This window comes from Lolium perenne, chromosome 6 (genome assembly GCF_019359855.2).
Source record: "Lolium perenne isolate Kyuss_39 chromosome 6, Kyuss_2.0, whole genome shotgun sequence".
Classification (NCBI taxonomy): Eukaryota; Viridiplantae; Streptophyta; class Magnoliopsida; order Poales; family Poaceae; genus Lolium; species Lolium perenne.
In genome coordinates, this window is record NC_067249.2 from 235,466,850 (window position 1) to 235,487,540 (window position 20,691).

General features: G+C 42.9%; 2 protein-coding genes across 2 annotated transcripts; one reads left to right on the top strand and one right to left on the bottom strand.

Annotated features, from left to right (window-relative positions):
• Nucleotides 1–1,295: 1,295 nt before the first annotated feature.
• Nucleotides 1,296–2,261, bottom strand: LOC139832651 (uncharacterized). Its single transcript, XM_071822459.1, has one exon. It carries the CDS (start codon nucleotides 2,259–2,261, stop codon nucleotides 1,296–1,298), a length of 966 nt encoding a protein of 321 aa, XP_071678560.1.
• Nucleotides 2,262–17,658: 15,397 nt separating this feature from the next.
• Nucleotides 17,659–19,826, top strand: LOC127343935 (disease resistance protein PIK6-NP). Its single transcript, XM_051370157.2, has one exon. It carries the CDS (start codon nucleotides 17,673–17,675, stop codon nucleotides 19,824–19,826), a length of 2,154 nt encoding a protein of 717 aa, XP_051226117.2. The 5' UTR covers nucleotides 17,659–17,672.
• Nucleotides 19,827–20,691: the final 865 nt, after the last annotated feature.

The following is a 20,691-nucleotide window of genomic DNA, read 5'->3' on the forward strand; positions in this document are numbered from 1 at the left end:
GATCCGAGGCGAACACTGTGTCCAGTATGTCACCATAGGGGAAGTACTTGGCTTTTAAAACCCTTGCACATAGGCTGGTCGGTTTCTGGATCAAACGCCATGCCTGTCTAGCCAAAAGAGCTTGGTTGAAGAGATGTATGTCTCTGAACCCACTACCTCCCTTGCTTTTTGGTTTTATCATGTTCTCCCACGCCATCCAATGAACCTTGCGGCGATCCTGCTCGTCTCCCCACCAGAAGTCCCGGATGAGCCTCTCATATTGTTCGCAGAAGCCCAAAGTCATCTTATAAACCCCCATTGCGTACCCAGGGAGAGCTTGAGCCCCCGATTTTATAAGAGTGTCCTTGGCTCCATGGGAGGAAAATTTCTCCGCCCAGCGGGTGAGACGTTTAGAGAACCTCTTCATAATGGGCTGAAAATGGTCACCTTTCATACGTCCCTCAGGAGTGGGCAGACCCAAGTATTTCTCCTCAAAGGTGGAAGACGCCACGTTAAGGATTGATTTGATCTCGATCTGTGTTGCGGATGGGCAAGTTGTGCTGAACATCAGCGAGCACTTGCTCGGGCTAACGAGTTGACCCGTGCAACTCTGAAAAAGTTTCAGATAGCTGCCAACAACCCGTGCCTCCTCTATGGTAGCTTTGAAGAAGAGGAGGCTATCGTCAGCAAAAAGCAGGTTCGAGACACCAGGAGCGTTCCTGGCGACCTTGAGGGGAGTGATTCTTCCACCATCGGTTTCTCTCTTGAGTATGCTGGAGAGAGCTTCTCCCACAAACAGGAACAAGTAAGGGCTAAGAGGGTCACCCTGTCTTAATCCTCTAGTGGGGCAGAAGGGGTCGAGAGTGCGACCATTGATTCTAATAGAAAAACGGATCGATCGAACGCAGGTCATCACCCAGTTGGTCCACTTGTCACAGAAACCCAACTTTAGTAGAGCCCTTTCCAGAAAGCACCAATCCACACGGTCATAGGCCTTAGAGAGGTCGACTTTGAAAGCACAATGATTGTTGTTTTCATTGTTGTTCCTTTGGATTTTGTGGAAACTTTCGAAGGCGATGACTGCATTATCTGTGATCAATCTCCTGGGGACAAACGCGCTCTGGGTCTCCGAAATGATGCCATCAAGCAGAGGGCGTAGTCTGTTTGACAAGCATTTTGAGATATTTTTGTAGACGACATTGCAGAGGCTGATTGTCCTGAAGTCAGTGAAGCTTTCCGGGTCTTTATCCTTTGGGATTAACACAATGACAGTGTCGTTTACACCTTCAGGCATGACCCCTTCCTGGAAGAATTTTTTAACCGCTGCAACCACCTCTTCTTTCACAATGGCCCAATTCCTTTGGAAAAAAACGCCCAGGCATGCCGTCTGGTCTAGGGGCCTTCAGCGGCCCGATTTGGAAAAGAGCGTCGCCAATTTCTTCATCTGAAAACTCTTTGCAAAGACCAGCATTCATCTCTTTCGATATGGGGGTGTGGAGTAGGTTTATCAAATCGTCTGGGGCAACCTCTTTGTCTTTGGTGTGCAACTTCTTGAAGAACTCTGTAGCTAGGTCTTCGATAGCTGCTGGGTCATCTGTCCAATTGCCGTTTGCCCCGCTGATTCTTTTAATCCTGTTCTTCGTCTGTCTCCATGACGCCTTCTTGTGGAAGTATTTTGTGTTCCTGTCTCCTTCGTTTAGCCAATTGATTCTCGAGCGCTGCCTCCACATCATCTCCTCTCTATGCAATAATTCCTCTAACTCTTTGCTGCAAACTCTGACAGCAAATTCCCGCACTTCAGAGATTGGCCTTTTCCACAGGGAGCTTATTTTCTTGCTTAACTTTTTTATGCTCTTTGCTACGTTACCAAAGTTTTGCTCGCTCCACTCTTTGAGGTGGCTGCGTGTATTCTTTAACTTGGACATGAGATCACCTAATGAAGAGCAAGGTGGGCTGCCCGTCCAGGCCCCTTCAATGGCTGCAGGCAGGGACGGCTCGCGCTCCCACATGCGCTCGTACCTAGGCAATTCAGGCTGCCTGTTGGATTTTGGATGCTTTTCAATCTCCAGCAAAATCGGCAGGTGGTCTGAACGAGTAGAGACAATGTTTGTTACTTTGGAATCAGGGAACATGCTCATCCTACTATCAGACGCCACATCCCTGTCAAGGCGTGCCCTGACATTCCGTCTCTCCTTCTGCTTATTATCGAAGGTCCACAAGGGACCGCAGCAACCCAAATCATGAAGGTTGCAGAAGGAAAGTGTCTTTCTGAACTCAACCATCCTTTTCTCTCACCTCTTAGTTTCCGAGAAATGCTCGTGTTGCCACATAGTCTCGTTGAAGTCACCTATCATTACCCAAGGCTCAGAGGCATTGGGCGCGATTCTCCTCAGGGTTCTCCACATATGGTGCCTTTCCGAGGCCTTAGGCTCACCATACACAAAAGTGCCCCGCCACCATTGGCCATTGGGGCCTTCTCTAATTAACACATCGAAATACCTCGGACCCTCAGACAAGACTTTTATTTCAACATTTTCATCCCAGTACAATGCAATGCCAACGCCTTTTCCGGTGCCATTCTGCGTTCTGCAGTATTTGAGGCCAAGCCTCCATCTAATATCTTTTATTTTCATCTCATGTTGTACGTCTTGTCTCGCTGATGAACACAATCTTGGGTCTGTATGTGCGAACAAGTTGCACCAGTTCTTGAACCGTCCGGGGCAGACCCATACCCCGGGGGTTCCAGCTTAGAAGACTCATGGCTTCTGACAGGTGTTTGCGCCTGTCAGTTGACCAGCAGCCCCCGGGCTGGTTGCTTCCTTACCATCCTCTGTCCCTTGATCATCCTCCTTTGCCGTGACTGTGGAAACGATCTCACCTTCTCTCTTCTTCTTGGTGTAGGTGATAACCCCCACGGTCCCCACCTGGTCTCCATCTTTGATGCCACCACGTTTACCCAACACCGATCCCGTGCCAGGGACCGGAGCTGTGGTCTGAGCCTTGTTCTTGAGCAGCTCCTTGCGGTCGCCTTTGTTGCTGCACTCCAGGCCGACAGGCTCGCCGTTCTTGATCTCCTCCCCTTTCCTGGGCAGCCTCCTCCAGTCCTTTATAGGAGAGGATGTGTTGTCGGCCTTGTTCTGGCCGTGCAGAACTTGCATGTTCTTGGAGAGCTTGGGGTCGCTACAGATGTTTGGAGGGGCCGTAGGGGGCTTGGAGCTATTAGCTCCCTCCAACGCCCCATGTTCCGCATCCTTTTGGTCCTGCATGGTTAGTTTCTCCACCTCCTCGCCAACGTGGGCGACGATGGCTAGCTCCTTTGTGGGTGGGGTTGCAGACCTTGGTCCTAGAGCCGTAGCAATGCGCCATGGCTGCTCCATCCCGATAGCACGACCTTTGTGTCCCACCACCTCTGGCAGGAACCACTTCCTGGGGTCTTTTTTGTGGATAGGCCGGGTCTCCAGGTCGGCCTTGTATCTTGTCGTCTGCAGCTCAGCCGGCAGGCCACACTTCGTCGCTTGGTGGCCGATCACCCCGCAAAGGATGCAGAAGTTGGGAAGCCGCTCGTAGAGGACGGGCGCGATCACCTCCTCATTGGAGAGATCGTCCATCAGCGTGACACATCGTTGCAGGGGCTGGGCGAGAGGCAGAAGGACCCTCGCACGGAGAATCTTATCGCAGATATCCCCGCGAGCGTTGTTGTCGATGGCGATCTGTTCCCCGATCCTGCTCCCCAGGTTTCAAGCTAGCTGCTTGGATAGGAGGTAGAAGGGGATGCGAGTGAACTGCACCCATATGGGAAGCGATCCGAGCTAGGCCAGGTTCGGGTCCTCCTTGTCTTCGAGCTCCCGGACGAGGACCGCGTCTCCCTGGTACCTCCACGGGCCACCTTTCGTTACGTGCTCGAAATCCCCCCTCTCTGAGAATTCGAGCACGAAACGCTTGTCGGCGAGTTGGTGCATCTCCATAGTTCCTCTAATTTCACAAACATTCCTCATGTAATTGATCTGTTGTTTGGTAGGAATTAGAAAGACAGAGAGGAAAACTCCAACGGCGACAAGGCGAGGGCCTGCCAAACCCCTGGCCTTGGCGACGCTGACAATGAGAGGAGCCCTCTCCGCCTCAGTGCATTCGTCCACCATTGGTTGCTTCCCTTCACGACGCCACGACGTCTCAGCCGTGGCGAGACTCAGCGAACCTGTTGCAGATGGTGCAGGCGGGCCAGAGGTCCGGTACAGGGCCTCCCTGGCCCCTTCTCCTTCCTTCTCGCTTGGATTTTCCATGGTTTTGACGGAGGTGTGTTGTAGTGGTTGGGCAGATAACTGGGTCTTGCTGTTGGTATACAGGTCTGTGTCCCCGGTGTCCTGCTTTATAGCCTTTCCACCGGGATCAGGGGGCAGAGGAATTGCAGGGGAGAGATCAACGACATTCATACCTTCCAAAGAATATATGGTACCTGCCGGATCAGCGTATTCCCAACCTGAAGGCCGGGATTGCCCCTTAATCATCATTGATGTGATCGCCGGTGATCTTGCCTTGGAGAGGTCCTTGATCGCTCGCCGCTGACAGCGCTGGCAGGCCTGGCCTGCTGCCTGCGAGATAGGGGTGGATTCCGATCGCTCGGCCTCCATATTTCTCGTCTCTGCGAGGCCATTAAGAGGATCCCCCACAAACGGGCGGGGAACCTGGTCGGCCTGAACTGGGGAGAGAGGCACTGTGATGTAGTGGGATTCCAGCGAGCGAATGGTGTGGAATTGTGTCGGATTTTGGATGGCAATTGGAGGTTCGTGGGGGGCGAGTAGGAGTGATATCTTGGATCTTAGCTGGTCGATACTACGGCGGGGATTTGGGGATTGGGTGATGATGGAGCGCAGTCTCGCCTTGAACTCCAGCGGCAGGAGACTGAAATCCTGGTTGGATGAGTGGTTCCAGGTAGTGCTGGGGTAGGAAATCTTTGGATCCGTTGTCCTCACGCCTCTAAATCTTGGATTATCTTGTGGATTCTGTGTATTTTCTTGGTTCCTGGGAAGGGGATCGCCCTCGGGGGGACGAGAGAGGCGAAACGTCATTTCAAGACTTGATGATAATAGAAAGCCTCTCTTGTTATCCCCTCTCCCCGAATAATACACGTTTGTGTTCTCTCTCTCTCTCTCTTCTCCCAATCACTCTTCTCCCAATCATTTAAAACTGTTGGTGCATGCAGTAATTCATGAGGAATGTTATGAATTTTCTTGTTCTTAGAGAATTGGCCCTCGAGGCTTATAATTCTTAACAGAGGTAGTACGTCGTATGTATCTAGATAAAACCAGTATATGAATGCATATTTTTTTTCAAGTTTGTGTGAATTCTATATCTTTCTATTTGCAGTGTTCTGGGTGTCGCGGTGATACAGGTGAACTTAATTTGAAATTAAGGCGCGGTGGTATTTTCTCCTTGTTGGAAACTGGTATTGGGAAGTCAACTCTCATCGACGAAGTGTACGCCAACACAATGCATAAATCGGAAGAATCCAGTGGATGGGAAATTGAGCGACGCAATTGGGTCGATGTACCTGAGCCATTTGACTTGGACGTATTCGCCATGCGCTTACTGCTGAATTTCCGTTTAGGTGATTTCCATAACAAAGAAATTGCAGCTGTTGGTATGATGGAAGACCCAGGTATAGTTCAAGGGTGTTGTAAGATTCTATGTGAAAGCGATTGTCTCATCGTTATTAATGGTCTGCGGTCCATGGATGACTGGGACTTGATAAAGTCTGCCTTCTTATCCAAACCTACTAAAAGTTGTGTCCTTGTCATTACAAATTCTGAAAGTGTGGCCAGACATTGTGCAGATGACACACTTCAAGTGCTGAACGGCAAAGATTTCGAAGCTGGCGTAGCCTTTGATCGCATTAAAAAGGTATGCATGTTTTACCCTAATAATTAAGCATGTAGTCATTGACCGGTGGGTTTGGTCTTGGTGCTGTTATCCTAGGCTAGTACGACGTGTGTTAATCATAAGTTCGAAATATCGTCTCTATTGCATTTTGGCGGCGCCATTTTCAGTAGCCAATAAGGGTATAGCTATTCGGTTAATCTATTTTGTCTTGCTCCAAAAACAAGAGAAATTTCAGTCGTATTTTGCAAAAAAAAGAGAGAAAAACTATGACTCAAACATAATTCAAGGTACAATTCATTCGGCTACCCAATGCAAGCAAATATTTAATTATTCAACTTACATGTTTTATCGAATTAGTGTACAAAATTCCAAAAACAGAAAAGAAAAAAGAAGATAAGCGAAGTAAAATTCAAAAATTAGGGTCTAATTAGAGGCTAGATAGGGCTATAGCCGGCTGTCGCGGGGGTCTCACAAAATTAGGGACTTTTGCCATAAACAACCTAGCTCTAGCGGGGGTCTCACAAAAGGCTATTTAAAAATTTGGTATCAGTTGCCTATTTTCCTTGTTTTGGCGGCTCTAAATTTAGGTACCACCAACTTGTGCTACATTTTATTGTCATTGATCTATGTCTCTATGTTTTTACACTAGTTTTTAAAGATCTTGATATGGTTGTTCAGAAACTCAGCAAAAAGTATACCCACCGTGCATGATAATTTCCTCTGTGTACATGTTGGCATATTCATAACAAATAGAGTGAATTCTAGCTTTTACCGTCTAATTTGATTTTTAGACTAATTACACCATTTAGCAGTTTTTCATACTATACTAATAACTCCATTTAATACAAGCTTTTCATTCTAAAACTGATGGATGCACCTAGGCACTAGTAAGCCCCTTTTGCAAAATATGAACTCGAACTTCTAGGTCTCCAAACATTGTGCCAAAAAAATATAGGAGATATCTACACCGAGATTATACACCATCAATTTTGTTTTAAAATAATTTGTATTTTTGAAAATACAAAAAAACTCTGACAAAAATACTATTTTACTATCAGATGCACAGATATACTGATCATCTATGCATATTCCTAAAAATGGACTCCGGCCGCATTCGCGTGGTGGCCCCTCGCAGCAGAGCCACTACCCTCGTGTCATCGTTGCAGACCCCGACTCACGCCACCATGGTTGCCCCTGTTAGCATCACCCTTGGAGCTCCGCCCACCCGGTCCTCACATCATGATGACAACCGAAGATGGGCGCGAAATGGCGGCGACGCAGCTGGGATAACTCCGGCGGCAACGAGGGCTAGGATCTTGCCGGTGGTGCGCGTGTGAGACGGGGCGGCAGGTCGCCGGCTTGATGGACCTCTGGGAGGGTAGGCTATAGGCAGAGAAGTATTTCCATTGGGATAGAAAAGGAGAAAGGGTGGAGAAAAAAGCATCAGGCTGGCCATAGTGCTAGTATCATAGCTAGTATCATACACATTGGTCCCACAAAAATATTGATGTGGCAGCTAATTAAGGAGGAGAGAGGAGATTAGAGTAATATAGGTGGATACTGTATCATAGCGCATGTCACGAGAAAAGTTATAAATCTTGTGCACACATTTGCATTGAGATTCTAAAAAGTAATAAATATAGCATAACTATGATACTACTTCATGATACTAACTACTATAGAGATAGTACCATACACAAGTATCATATGCATGATACTACCACATGATACTTACCACTATGGCCAGCCTCATAAGCAAGATAACGCCATAGTGGTGGGGCCCATCCATCGCTAACCGCTCGTGGGACGCGTGTCGTACATAGGAGTCGGTGGTTGCGATCGCTCGTGCGAAGGATATGCGTCCTCTGCCAAAAAATGTAGGTTTTCGGCAAAACAACTTTATGAGTACATAGAAATAGAATGCCAACAACTCAACATGTATGCGTCAATTTTTGTTTGAAAATTTGTGACATTTTAAACTGCGTTTAAAACTCATTTGAAAAACTGGGGGCATATGCTCCCGGTGCAAAACGTCTCGTCCTCTTGGTGCCATATTTCTATAAAGATATCCCTTAGCGGGAATTCACGAAATTCTCTTTGGACAAGATTTAAATTCTAGCTGGTTGTTGAGTTAGCCACTGGTACGTCGACCATTAGGGCTCTAAGTTTTATTTACGAAGGCGCTGGTGATGACCAATGCGTGCCCTCTTCCGGCCAAACGAACGGGATAGTTATTATTTTTCCAAATTTTATAATTTCACATCTTACTTGCAGGGTTATTCTTACTATGGTACCGAAGGAAAGATAAACTGTCGATTTTCCTCCACCCGAAGAGAAGAGGCACGTCAATGGACCGACAATTACTCTAGACATCTTTGGTCCGAGTTGGATATTGAGACGGACAGTTCCATTCAGGAGAGTTTCTACTTTCCTGGTGTGAACATCGTGTGCGGGAATCCTGCTAGTATCACGAAATCCGCTATCGTGAGACAAGCTTATTATCGCCATATAGGAGTGACCTGGGATGAGTCCAATCCTCTAAAGGTGAAGCAGTGCAGCTGGGTCGATGTGTCTCATCCATTCAGTTTGAAGGAATTTTCTTGGCGCTTACTTCTGGATTTTTGTTCGGATGATCTTGAAACCAAGGACCAGATAGCAGCTAAGTTGATACTACAAGGCTACGACCCGATTCCAGTATGTTGTAAGATTCTGCGTGAATCGGAATGCACCGTTGTTATTGATGGACTGGAGTCCACACGTGAGTGGGACTTGATAAAATTTGCTTTCTTATCTGAGGCCAGTAACAGTTGCATATATATCATTACAAACGAAAGCGTCGCCACACAATGTGAAAATGAAGGTCAAGTTACAGTGATCAACATCGAAGATATAGGAGCTGATACGACGCATATCCCCTCGATAAAGGTGCGCAATATTTTTCTTCCAAAAGCGTGTTTAATGCAATAAGTTCATACACCCTCCGTTCACAAATAAGGGTAGGTCTAGCTCTGTTTTATGTCAACCTTTATTGAATTTGATTAAACTTTTTATACAAAAGTAACAACATATGTGACATCAATTTAACATGTAATGAAACTACATGTCCATGGCATCATCTCGCTCATCTACACACCGGATGCCAACTCCCCTCCCGCTCCTCCTCCACCTCCCCCTAACCCGAGTTGCCACCCTCCCCAATTCCCCTCCAACCACTGCCAGATCCCAGCGGGGCAAAGCCCGTGCGGTAGGATTATGGCGGCGGCCCAAGCCCTGGCCGCGCCGACCTAGTGTGTGGGCCCCTCGTGTGGCCCCCTGACCTGCCCTTCCGAGTTGGCATGACTTCCACTCATTGTCGGGTGTGCAGGTGTTTTGTGGTGGCTTAGGATTTTTTGATGTATGATCTTTGTCGGACCTTTGTTGAACAAAATAATAAAGAAGGCCATATGCATCTATTGATGCATAGGTTGTCGCATAGTCTCCATTTCGAAAAAATGAAACTACATGTCAAGATGAATCCAGTGGTAGTACTTTTCTATGCAGTTGGACAACTTTTTAAAAATTAATTAAAGATAAAACTAAATGTACATTTATTCATAGAATTAGACAATTTAGCGGTACATTATTAGTACAACTTGATCTTCTAAACTATGTCTAAGGCTAGTCATGTAGGGACAACACCTAAAACTCAAGGGTCCATCTAATGCTTAGCTAACTCTTAGTTAGCTGACGTCACACGTGTGTGTAGGCGCCATCGAACCCACCCGACACGACCGGTGTTGATTCGGTTTAGCTTGCGCCTGCCCCAGGGTAGAGATCCGTACGCATGCACCAGGCCGGGCTGGCCACTACACTAGCAAGTGTACAGGCAGAGATAGTGTGTTTGATTGAGTTCTCCTTTGAGCTATTTTTCTTTTCCGTTTTGTATGTTGCGTTATTCCAGTTCATGGGCTGTTTTGTTTCCTTTTATTGACTTGATATGTTGTAGGGTAAGGTACCATTGTATTTTTTTTCCTTCATACTTTTGTAAAAAAAATGCCAAAGATGAACATCAGGGAAGGACTCCTGGGAACGAGACACCGTTCTTTTCAAAACTCGTTTGCAACTGCAACTAAAATTAGAAAAAAATAAGTTGCAAAGTTGCAACTGAAATAAAAATAATAGTTACAACATCTGTTACAACTTGAAAAAATCTGTGTTGCAACAAAACTTGCAACTGAAGAAACTCAACTGTAACCCTAGTTGCAACTCAAGAATCTGGATTCCATAGCATTTCTCTCTAAGTTGCAACTGCACAACAGAGCTCAGTTTCAACCCCACTTGTAATTGGAACAAAAAAAAAAAGAATTCAGGGCTAGCACGGATTCCGAAGCATTTTTCTCTTGGAACTTCACTTGCAAATGGGAAACAAAGGTTAGTTACGACCCCACTTGCAACTGGGAGAAAAACAAATTCAGAGCTAGCACGGATTCCGGAACATTTCTCTCAGTTTCAACTCCACTTGCAACTAGGTAGAACAGTTGCGACCCCACTTGCAACTAGGTAGATCAGTTGCGACCACACTTGCAACTAGGACAAAGAGAAATTTTGGGTTACCACAAATTCCGAAACATTTCTTTCTCATTTGCAACACCACTTGCAACTAAGCAACAAAAATCAATTGAGACCCCACTTGTAAGTGGGACAAACATAAAAACTTGGGGTTAGCACGGGTTCCAGAGACCAATTCCCTCTCCTTTGCAACTTCACTTGCAACTCGACAATAAAAGGTCAATTGCAACCACACTTGCAACTAGGAAACAAGAGTCGGTTGCGACCACCACTTCCAACATGGATCATTTCTATTTGAGTTGCAACCCAACTGGGTAAGAGTCGCTTGAGACCACCAATTGCAAAAAAGACAAATTCAGAGCATGTCTCTCTCAGTTGTAACCCCACTTGTAAATGGGAAACAAGAGTCAGTTGCGACCACCACATATAACAGGACAAAAGAAAAATTAGGGCTTAGCGCTGATTCCATAACATTTCTCTCTCAATCGCGGCCCCGCTTGCAACTGGGCAACATGACTAAGTTCCAAGCCCACTTGCAAATGGGATAAAAATATAAATTAGGGCATATGGAGGATTGTAGAGTATTATACATGAGTTGCAACCCCACTTGCAACTGGAACTAAAAACAACTTATGGTTAGCGTGGATCCCGAAGCATTAATCTGTTAGTTGCGACTTCACTTGCAACTGGGCAACAAGAGTTAGTTGCAACCCCACTTGCAACTGGGACAAAGACAAATTATTGTTTAGCGTGGATTCCAGAGAATTTCTCTATAAGTTGCGACCCCACTTGCAACTAGGACAAAAAAACTAGGGTTTAGCGTGGATTTTAGAGTATTTTTCTCTCACTTGCCGACTCCACTTACAAGTAGGAAAATATTTTCCGAAACAAGAGAGACAAATCTCTTCTAAAAATAAAAGCAAAAAATGTTATTCATGTTGGAACAAAAACAATTATGGAACTAATTTTCTAAAACAAGAGAAATAAATATTTTCTAAATAAAAGGTACACAGTGTTATGCCTCTCAAAACTAATTTTGTAGAGTAATAGGAACAAGTATATTAGAACCAAGGAACAAACAACTATACACTAGGAAAATTAAAAGAACAAAACTAGGAAAAAATTATGGAATAATTTTTTTGAAAAAAGGAACAAGTTTTTGGGAACAAAAGAACAAATAACTATACACAAGAGAACAAAAAATAATATCACATGGAACAAGAAAAAAATAAGGAACAAAAAGAAATTGTGGAACTAAATTTAAAAACAAGAAGAACAAACAGTTGAAACAAAATTAATAAATCCCTATATATTAGCAACAAAAATCTGAAATTAATTTTTTTGTACAAGGGAAAAAATCTTTCAAAATAAAGAAACAAATTATTATTCATCTACAAAAAAGGAATACATCGAAAAGAACATAAAATAAAAAGAAAAGAATAAAAAGTAAGTAGGAAAAATAGAGAGAAAATGGTAAAAGAATATATACGAAAGGAATGAGAAATAAACTTCACATATTATAGCTAGCTAGGCCACTACATGTGCATGAAGCTTGCAATTTTGCATGCAAAATAAGAAGTGTCGCGCCTCTAATCACATCGCATGCGTAAGACTACTCATAGTGGAAGTAACATAAGTAGTAACATCACACATATCAAGATGATTCGGTGACATGACATGATAATAGGTGAAGAAAGAGGAGTGAGATCCTAAGTTACTACCCACTACAAGGATACTAAAACTAGTCACAATAGGGAGTATCATATAGTAGTATCATGCATATGATACTAGTGTACGATATTATCTTCACAATGCATAGTATCATGTAGTAGTATCATATGTTACATGTATTTAATGATTTGTAGAATCTCAATACAAAAGTGTGTATACTATTTATTTGGCATTAATTTTTCTAGTTCTACGTGTTATGATACGGTATCTACTTATGATACCACTATCATCTCTTTCATCATTAATTGATATGACACATCGGCATTTTGCATGTAGTGCATAATACTACTTATGATGCTGCTATTGTGAGTAGTCTAATATAGAGCAGTAACATGTGCATGTTACTACTTTATGTTACTTTCCACTACGACTAAATGCATTAACTATTAGACTATGGCTAGCATGAGCATGGCAGCAGCCTTACATGTGAGAAACGGTTGATCAATCGCCTGCCAGTTTCGTGCAACCCGGACAAGGCAACAGAACAACAGGCTGGCCCATGAATGCGCGCGCGAGAGCAGAACACGATAAACCATAACCAGGCTGAATTGATAAAATCCACGCAAACACGAATCGCAAAGCATACATAAAATCCAACGGTTTAAAATTCTACCGAGCTCTAAGTTAATTCTCAGTATAAAACCGAAAAGATAATGCATTGTGTGGTTATTATGCTTTAAAACCTACAACACCGTAAGGTAACACGTCAAAAGCAAACACATTAGGATTGGAGACAGAGAGAGTTGTTAGAGTTGGTACTACCGTGAATGAATTTCTGGATCTAACGACCACGATTATAGGCCTCTATTTTAGCAAAAACTCAATTCAGCTCCCGAGTGCATATGCTCTCTCTACCAAGAAAATATATTTTGAAGTGTAAAAATTTTCTGAAAGAAAATTATACATGTATAGATCCACAATATATGTGTGTTCGCCAAGTTTCGTAAAAAAATGATAATTTTTGTGGTCTAAATAAAAAATAGAAAATTTATCTTGTGAAAAACCTTATTTTTAGCACTAGAATTTGTCTTTTTTACACACGTCACATAACAAGTTGATTTTTCATGAAACAAATTTGTGAGCGTGTAGTACGTAAAGATGTACATGTGATTTTTTTTGTTTTAATTTTTTTGATATTTCAAAATATGTCTAAAATGCATTTCAATATAAAGAGAGCATATGCTCCCATGTGCCAAAACATCACTCATTTTAGTTACTTTGCGATTCTGGATTTTGTTAAAGTCAAGTTTTAGCTAGTTTGGTCAAGAATATATATAATATCTATAATATAAAATATACAATATGATGATTTTACTGAGTTTGACTTTGACCAAACCCAGAGAAGAGGGAGTTAAGGATGACACCCAAAAAAAGCTTTTATAAAGATATTCAAGTGTTGTTAGAGTTGTTTGACACCACATTATTTCCCTTATCTTGGTGGCTTATGTTTTAACTTGCGTGGGTTGTTTTCTATTTTAGTTGTGTTATTTACCTTTTGCTGGGGTGTTATATGCCTATCTTTGCACATAAAATCGCCTTATAGCTGCTAGTAAATGTGTACGTGCACACACGTACTCCCTCCGTCCGCGAGCAAGTATACATTTTTTTTCTTTTTGGGAAGTCAAATATTTTTATATTTGACTAAAATTTTACACAAAAAATGTAATGTATGTGACATCAAATTACTATATTATTGAACAATCTAGTAGTACCTATATTAATTTAATGTCATAAATGTTATTGCTTTTTTCTAGGAAGTTGGTGAAATTTAATAAAGTTTAACTTAGACATGTCCTACCAATCTACCATACACTAATTTGAGGATGGCGGGAGTATTGATTAACGAAAATAACAATTTCATAGTATAATTTCTGATAAGAAATGCCAATAGAAACAATATGATCTTGCTACACTATATATACAACAACAGTACTCATATATATGCAGTGCTTTTGAAATTACAAAATTGTTTCTTTTGTCATATTTTAAATATAGTTTCACTGAAGTTGAAGTGATAAATCGTAGCTGTGCTTTATCAATCAGATTCCTTGTGAATATGCAGTGTAATATCACCTGCAACATAAAGGGGCAATTTTCCAAGAGGGGTATTTCCTTCCTGTCTTGGGTACATTGTAAAAAAGCTTAGCCGCAACTCTCCTGAAAAAGGTAGATATGAGCTTCCCGTTGCCTTGTGCTACCCCGATACCAGCAAAGTAATTAGCCAAAGCATTAGTGATAGATCTGATTAGGAAAAAACAATACATATATGACGGAAACAACACATATAAAAAAATTAAATGTGGGTAGCACCTGGAACTAGTTCTGCAACAGCACAGGGTTGGAGTGAGGCTACTCATAGTGAGGAGTAACATAAGGTGGTGTCATACGTAAATTGTTAGTCCATGTATTCATAGTGGAAAGTAACATAGAGGTGGTATCATGCAAGTCTCATTTAGTAGTTTGTAGACTCATTTCGTCTTGGAACGTGTGAAGTTACCTCTACTATGAGCCCATAAATGATGAATAAAATAATCTCTCAGTTAGCTGACCTCACAAAAATACTAGATTGTCATCTTTAATGAATGTTATTACCTGTTACGTACATACAAAATCCAACCTCGCCGGCCATACCTTGATTTGCCTCGTAGCCTGACTGGAACCGGCTCCTCGAACGTGAAGGAGAGAAGTCAGAGTCTGACGTTGCTTCTTCAACTGAGCAATTATCCTCTAAAAAATAACGGAAAAGAAGGAAACTCTCCAGACTCGTCCTCTCCAAGAAAAAAAGTAGACGAAAAGGAAACCGGAAAGTTCCCATAGCGGCCAGCGCCACCGCTTGACTCGCCGCGATAGTTTGCCCACTCTTGTCGATTCTTCCGCCTCAACTGATTCGTCCACACCTCCGTTGCCTTGCCGCTGTGCTGGCATCTGCGCCGCCTTCGACGACGGTGAATCGCCCGCGCTTTCGTCGACCTGCCGTTCCGCCCATCAGCATTTCGTCTTCTTCACCGACGGCTAGTTGCCCACACAGCTGCGCGCGCTCGTCTATTAAGGAAAGACGCCCACCCGATGAGAGAAGATAGATGGCTCAGATAAAATGTTTCTGCCAACGTCGCTCTTTATAAGTAGTGGAGAGGAGATGGAGATGGAGATATGCATGGTTTCTTGGTAATAAGATATGGAAAATGATTCTTATCAATCGGCTAATGGATCAGCCCATTAGCTCGCTACGTGCATGTAGCTCCGTGTACTTGCAGTGTTTTTTCTCTACAACGCTCGCTCTTCTGCTCACTCGCTGGTCATCGCAACTGCAGTTAGCGTCTATGCGCACTAGCCACTGTGACGTCACTGATGCAGGCCAACCACCCACGCCACACCAGGTGAAGAAAGGCGCCATGGAAATCATGGACAGTGAGCTCCTCACGCGCCGCCAGGCCCAGCAAACGACGTCCATGAACATATTGGTTAGGGGTTCACCCGATCCGGAGGCAATAGGTCTCCTAGGTAGCGGATTCTTGGCCTGCAAGCTCGACTTGTTTTTTAGGCCATCGCGGTGCCTCTATGTTCAACGGTGGAGGCCTGCTTGTTTTGGGAAATTTTGATGTTGCAAAGGCTTTTCATAATGTTACAAACGAATCTCAATTTTGTTATGTAACCACAAGTTAAATGTTACTCCGTACAACGATTTCTAGGCATGGGCTACAAAAGGATTTCTTTAATATTGCAAACACGTTTCTGTAATGTTGGGTGCGCCAGACATATATGTTGGATCTGCTGATTGTTTTTGTTGCAAATGATGACATACTTTCAACGTTTCTAGGCATGTTGCACTTGCCATAAGATATTATCTTTCAAATGTTGGCAATTTCATTGTGTGCCTATGATTTTAAAACGAATTGTAAGTCAGCTACAGAAAACATAGAATAGCAACTGCATGCTGATCCAATTGTTTATTCTTACTTGCAGGAGGATCGTGTTTTCTCCAGAAAAAGAGAAGAGGCACGTAAATGGACAAAAACGTTTGAACTTGTGCGGCGTCAGAATGAATTGGATGCCCTTACAAGTTTTTTGCAAGATCCAGGAGTGATCTTTGTTTGCGGGATTGCTGGTGTTGGGAAATCAGCTCTGGTCAGAACTATTTACTGTGATGAAATAACAACTAAAGGGAGTTTCAAAACGTCTGGTTGGGTCGATGTGCCACATCCCTTCAATCTAGCGGAGTTCTCTTGGCGCCTACTTGTGGATTTTCATTCTGACAATCTTCAAACCAAGGAAACTGCAGCATTTCGTATGATGGAAGGCCATGACCCAATTCAAGAGTGTCGTAAGCTTTTGCATGAAGACAAATGCCTTGTCGTTATCGATGGTCTACGTTCAGTTGAGGACTGGGATTTGATACAAGCCACCTTCTTATCTGAGCCTATCAGTGGATGTATCATTGTGATTACAAATGAATCATCCGTAGAAGCACATTGTGTAGACAAGGGAAATCGATCGTTCAATGTCAAAGGTCTAGAATATGATGCATCTCTAGGTCTATTCAACATGGTAAATAATTGCCTACCTCTATATCAATAAATTTAGCTAATATCGTTTCGGTTAAGCATATTAATATGTATAATCCTGATAAGACGAAGATAACAAAACAATAAATTACATCGTTATCCTTAATAATACATGTAAATAAATCCCTTAACGATGAGAAAAACAAGACAAATATACATGTGTTGCTAAGACATGTGTTGATCTACATTGGTTCATGTGTGTACAAAAATGCATCATTTTTTGTTACCAAACGTACCTACTAATGAGTGTTCTATTTGAAATTGTAGTGACATTTAGGATGAATACTAGTAAAAGGTTTGTACCACAAATGATATCAGCCCACACAAATAAAGAACTTTTTGTAAGGTCCAAACAGACATTTTGAAGCCAGTCAAGCCTTCCTGATCTCCTCAAATAGGTCCATCTTAGTTACTCATATGTTCAATTTTATACTTCTTCCATACTTTAATATAAGTAATTTTATTTTTTGGGGCGAAACTTTGACGAATATTGTAACATTGGAAAAATATTTCAACTATGAATCCAATGGTATACTTTTTGTGGTTTATAACTCATGTTTTGTTTAATTTGTAAGAGTTATGATCAAATTTAGGATGGAGTACAAAGTTCCAGTTTGATGACATCAGTTATATGTTACATAAACTACATATTATTTGAGTAATATTTAATCAAAACCTTGCCTTAGTGAATCAAAATAGACCTTATATTTTGGGCATTAGGGAGTACATTTCTCAATGCAATTTACCTTCGAGATATGAATTTGATTTGAATTGAGAGTTTGGCTTCATAACATAGAAGTTAATTTTCTTTACCTTACAATAATTACATTTAGATGTGTTACCCATGCTTTACATATATTGATGATGGATTCAATCAAATTCTAAAATAGTATTAGCACTTAAGTTAGTTTTGCATCTCTACTAATTTAATTGATATGGTTTTCTAAATTGTAGATGCATTCGCACCGCCCAGAAATGACTACCCATGAAAAGAAGGTTTTGAAACTTATAATGACCAAGTGTGGAGGGCTTCCCGAAGTAATTGTTGCCATCGAGAAATACTCATACGAAGTGAAAGATGCTACAGGCGAAGAAGATCCCAAATCATCCACAAGTGATGCTATAGGCGAAGAAGATCTCAACCCATCATCCGCAAGTTTGTTGGATTGTTTGAGAGATGACTTTATGGGCATGTTGCAGATGGACATAAGATTCCATGGTTTGTCGGGTCTATTTTGTTGGATGCGGTCCTACTTTGATGCCTGCTCAGATACAGTCAAGCCATGTATCTTCTATCTGTCAGTATTCCCTGCAAACCAAAACATTAGGCAGAGGCGTTTGTTGAGGCGGTGGATCGCTGAGGGTTACTCAAGGGACACATCTGCAGGTTGTACCGCAGAGGAGAAAGGGGAAATGCTATTCACTGAGCTTGCTAAGCTGAGCATAATCCAGGAGCTGGGCATAAAGCATCTATACACATTAATTACTGCTTCAAAGAGGTGGGAATTTACGCGAAAAACAAAAAAGATATGCCAAGTGAATGGCTTCTTCCGTGAATACATTATGTCGAGGCCAATGGAAGATAACCTTGTGTTTGCACTTGAAGGGCGTTGCAGCCCCAACTCACAACGCACAGGACAACACCTCACCATAAGGAGTTGCTGGGATAGAGATGAGAATGTATTTCAAAGCATGGAGTTGTCCCGAGTACGATCTTTGACAGTGTTCGGGGAGTGGAGGTCATTTTTCATCTCTTCTTCAAGTTGCAATAATATGAGAATGCTTCGGGTGCTTGATCTGGAGGACACATCAGGTGTATCAAATTTTGACATAGAACATATCGGGAAGTTATTGCCTCGCCTCAAGTTCCTCTCCCTACGGGGTTGCAGAGAGATCAGTCTCCTTCCTGACTCATTGGGTTTCCTGAGGCAGCTACAGACTCTGGACGTGAGACACACATCCGTAGTCATGTTGCCACCAGCCATCTTCAAGCTACAGAAGTTGCAATACATTCGTGCTGGTAACACTATACCATTATATGAGAATGAGTATTGGATCACAACCCTACCAGCAGGAGAGAAATGCACATCAACACCTTTAGAAGATGGTGATGGCACAGTCGTCGCAGCAGAGGATGACATGGCATCAACTACACTGGAAGAAGACAAGGATGACACGGTTGTTGCAACCCTTCCTGCAGCCGACAAGGACCGGATATCAATACCACAAGAAAGTGATGACACGGTTGTTGCAACCCTTCCTGCAGCCAACGATGACCAGATATCAACACTGTTTACATGGAGTATGCGACGTACTTTGGGATCCTGGTTGTCGAAGATCCGTAGACGTCAACTCGTTGTTAGCATCCGGAAGGGCGGTGTTAAAGTGCCAGTTGCTGTTGAGATTGGTAAGCTGACTGCCTTACATACTCTTGGTGTTATCAATGTGGGAGGTTGTTCAAGCGGGGAGGCCTTTCTCAAGGAACTCAAGAAGCTTACCCAACTGCGTAAGCTCGCAGTGTGTGGCATAAATAGGGGAAACTGGCACAAATTTTGTGGTGCCATCTCAGGTCACGGCCATCTGGAGTCTTTGTCGGTGAGATTCGAACTGAGGGAGGATAAGCAGGATCACCTTTATTGCTTAGATGACATCTCCCAGCCACCCAAGACGCTAAAGAGCCTTAAGTTGTACGGGCCTGTACATAAACTGTCACTTTGGATCAAACAACTTGACAAGCTCGAAAAGTTGGAGCTTCAGATCGCTACACAAGAGGACCTAGATGTCCTTGACGAATTGTCCCGTCCACATATCTTACACCGTCTGCTGGTAAAGCCGATTCAAGATGGTGTGCTTTTTCTTGGTAGAGACGATGACTATCAACGCTACTACTCCAGCTTCTTTGCCCTCAGGATTGATTGCATCTCCAAGTTGAAGCTAACTTTGGGAGGGCCGATGATGGATTTTGTTGAGCATCTGATAATCCACTGCTACGGCGGATCATCTTTAGAGCTTTCTGGCCTAGATAATCTACGCTGTCTCACAGAAGTCTGGCTCAAGGGTTCTTACAGCAACGCACTCAAGCAACAAGTTGCCAACCATTATATGAGACCTGTCTTGAACCTTGAGTAATAACCACGTTCGTTCTCTGGTGCTTCATTTTATTTTATTTTGAGAAATGATGATACGTACTTTTATGCCATACTTATTGACTTTATGCAATCCACTACAGCCATCGACCTGCTTTCTTTTTGACAGAGTTAGTTTGTGAGTATATTTTTGTTGAAAACTTGATAGCTCACATTGCCTGAATATATGAGAACTTGCAAGTTCAGTTGAAGCTGAGGAAGACAGATATCAAAACCTCTTGTTTCTTCCTCGTACAGTAAAGTTCCCGCGGATGGATTATCATGTTCTGGTTGGTTGCAGCCTCGCGTAGGTTGCAGCTGGTTTTTCTGAAATCATGTAGTGCGACTTCTTCTTCCCTCGTTTATTTTTTTCATTTAAAAAAAGGCTTTTATTTCCTTGTTAATTTCATATGAATCAGCAGCAAACAGTGTCTGTGTGATCTCACCTAGGAAAAAAAACTAATTTTGGTGGGTGTCCTCTCTGTCAACGGCAACCCACTCGTCTACTCGTTTGCCACCATCCTCCTGGTCCCGATTGTTGATCCTGCCTGGTGCAGCTCCCATTTGTCTTGGTCCTTCTCCTTCTCTGTCTTTGCCATTGTTCAAACAAAGGTGAGGCATCATCCCTGATTTACTATGATTCCTCGGTCCCTACTTAACCAAACGTAGCTGCCATGGGTTTTTATCCTACTATTGTGATGTTGGGTAGTAAAAAAGAGGCTGGCAGTCTAAGGTTATAGAGAAACGTTGTCATTAATTAAAAGTAATAAAAAAAAGTTGTAAACACTTGCATGAAGGAGAAAATGAAGTTTAAAATATCAGAGCGCGGGGAATTGTGCAAGCTATTTAATACTCCCTCCAGTCCTAAA

Bases quoted from the DNA above. Each gene is read 5' to 3' on its own strand.
- LOC127343935 (XM_051370157.2), top strand. From the start codon at position 17,673: ATGACTACCCATGAAAAGAAGGTTTTGAAACTTATAATGACCAAGTGT.
- LOC139832651 (XM_071822459.1), bottom strand. From the start codon at position 2,261: ATGGTTGAGTTCAGAAAGACACTTTCCTTCTGCAACCTTCATGATTTG.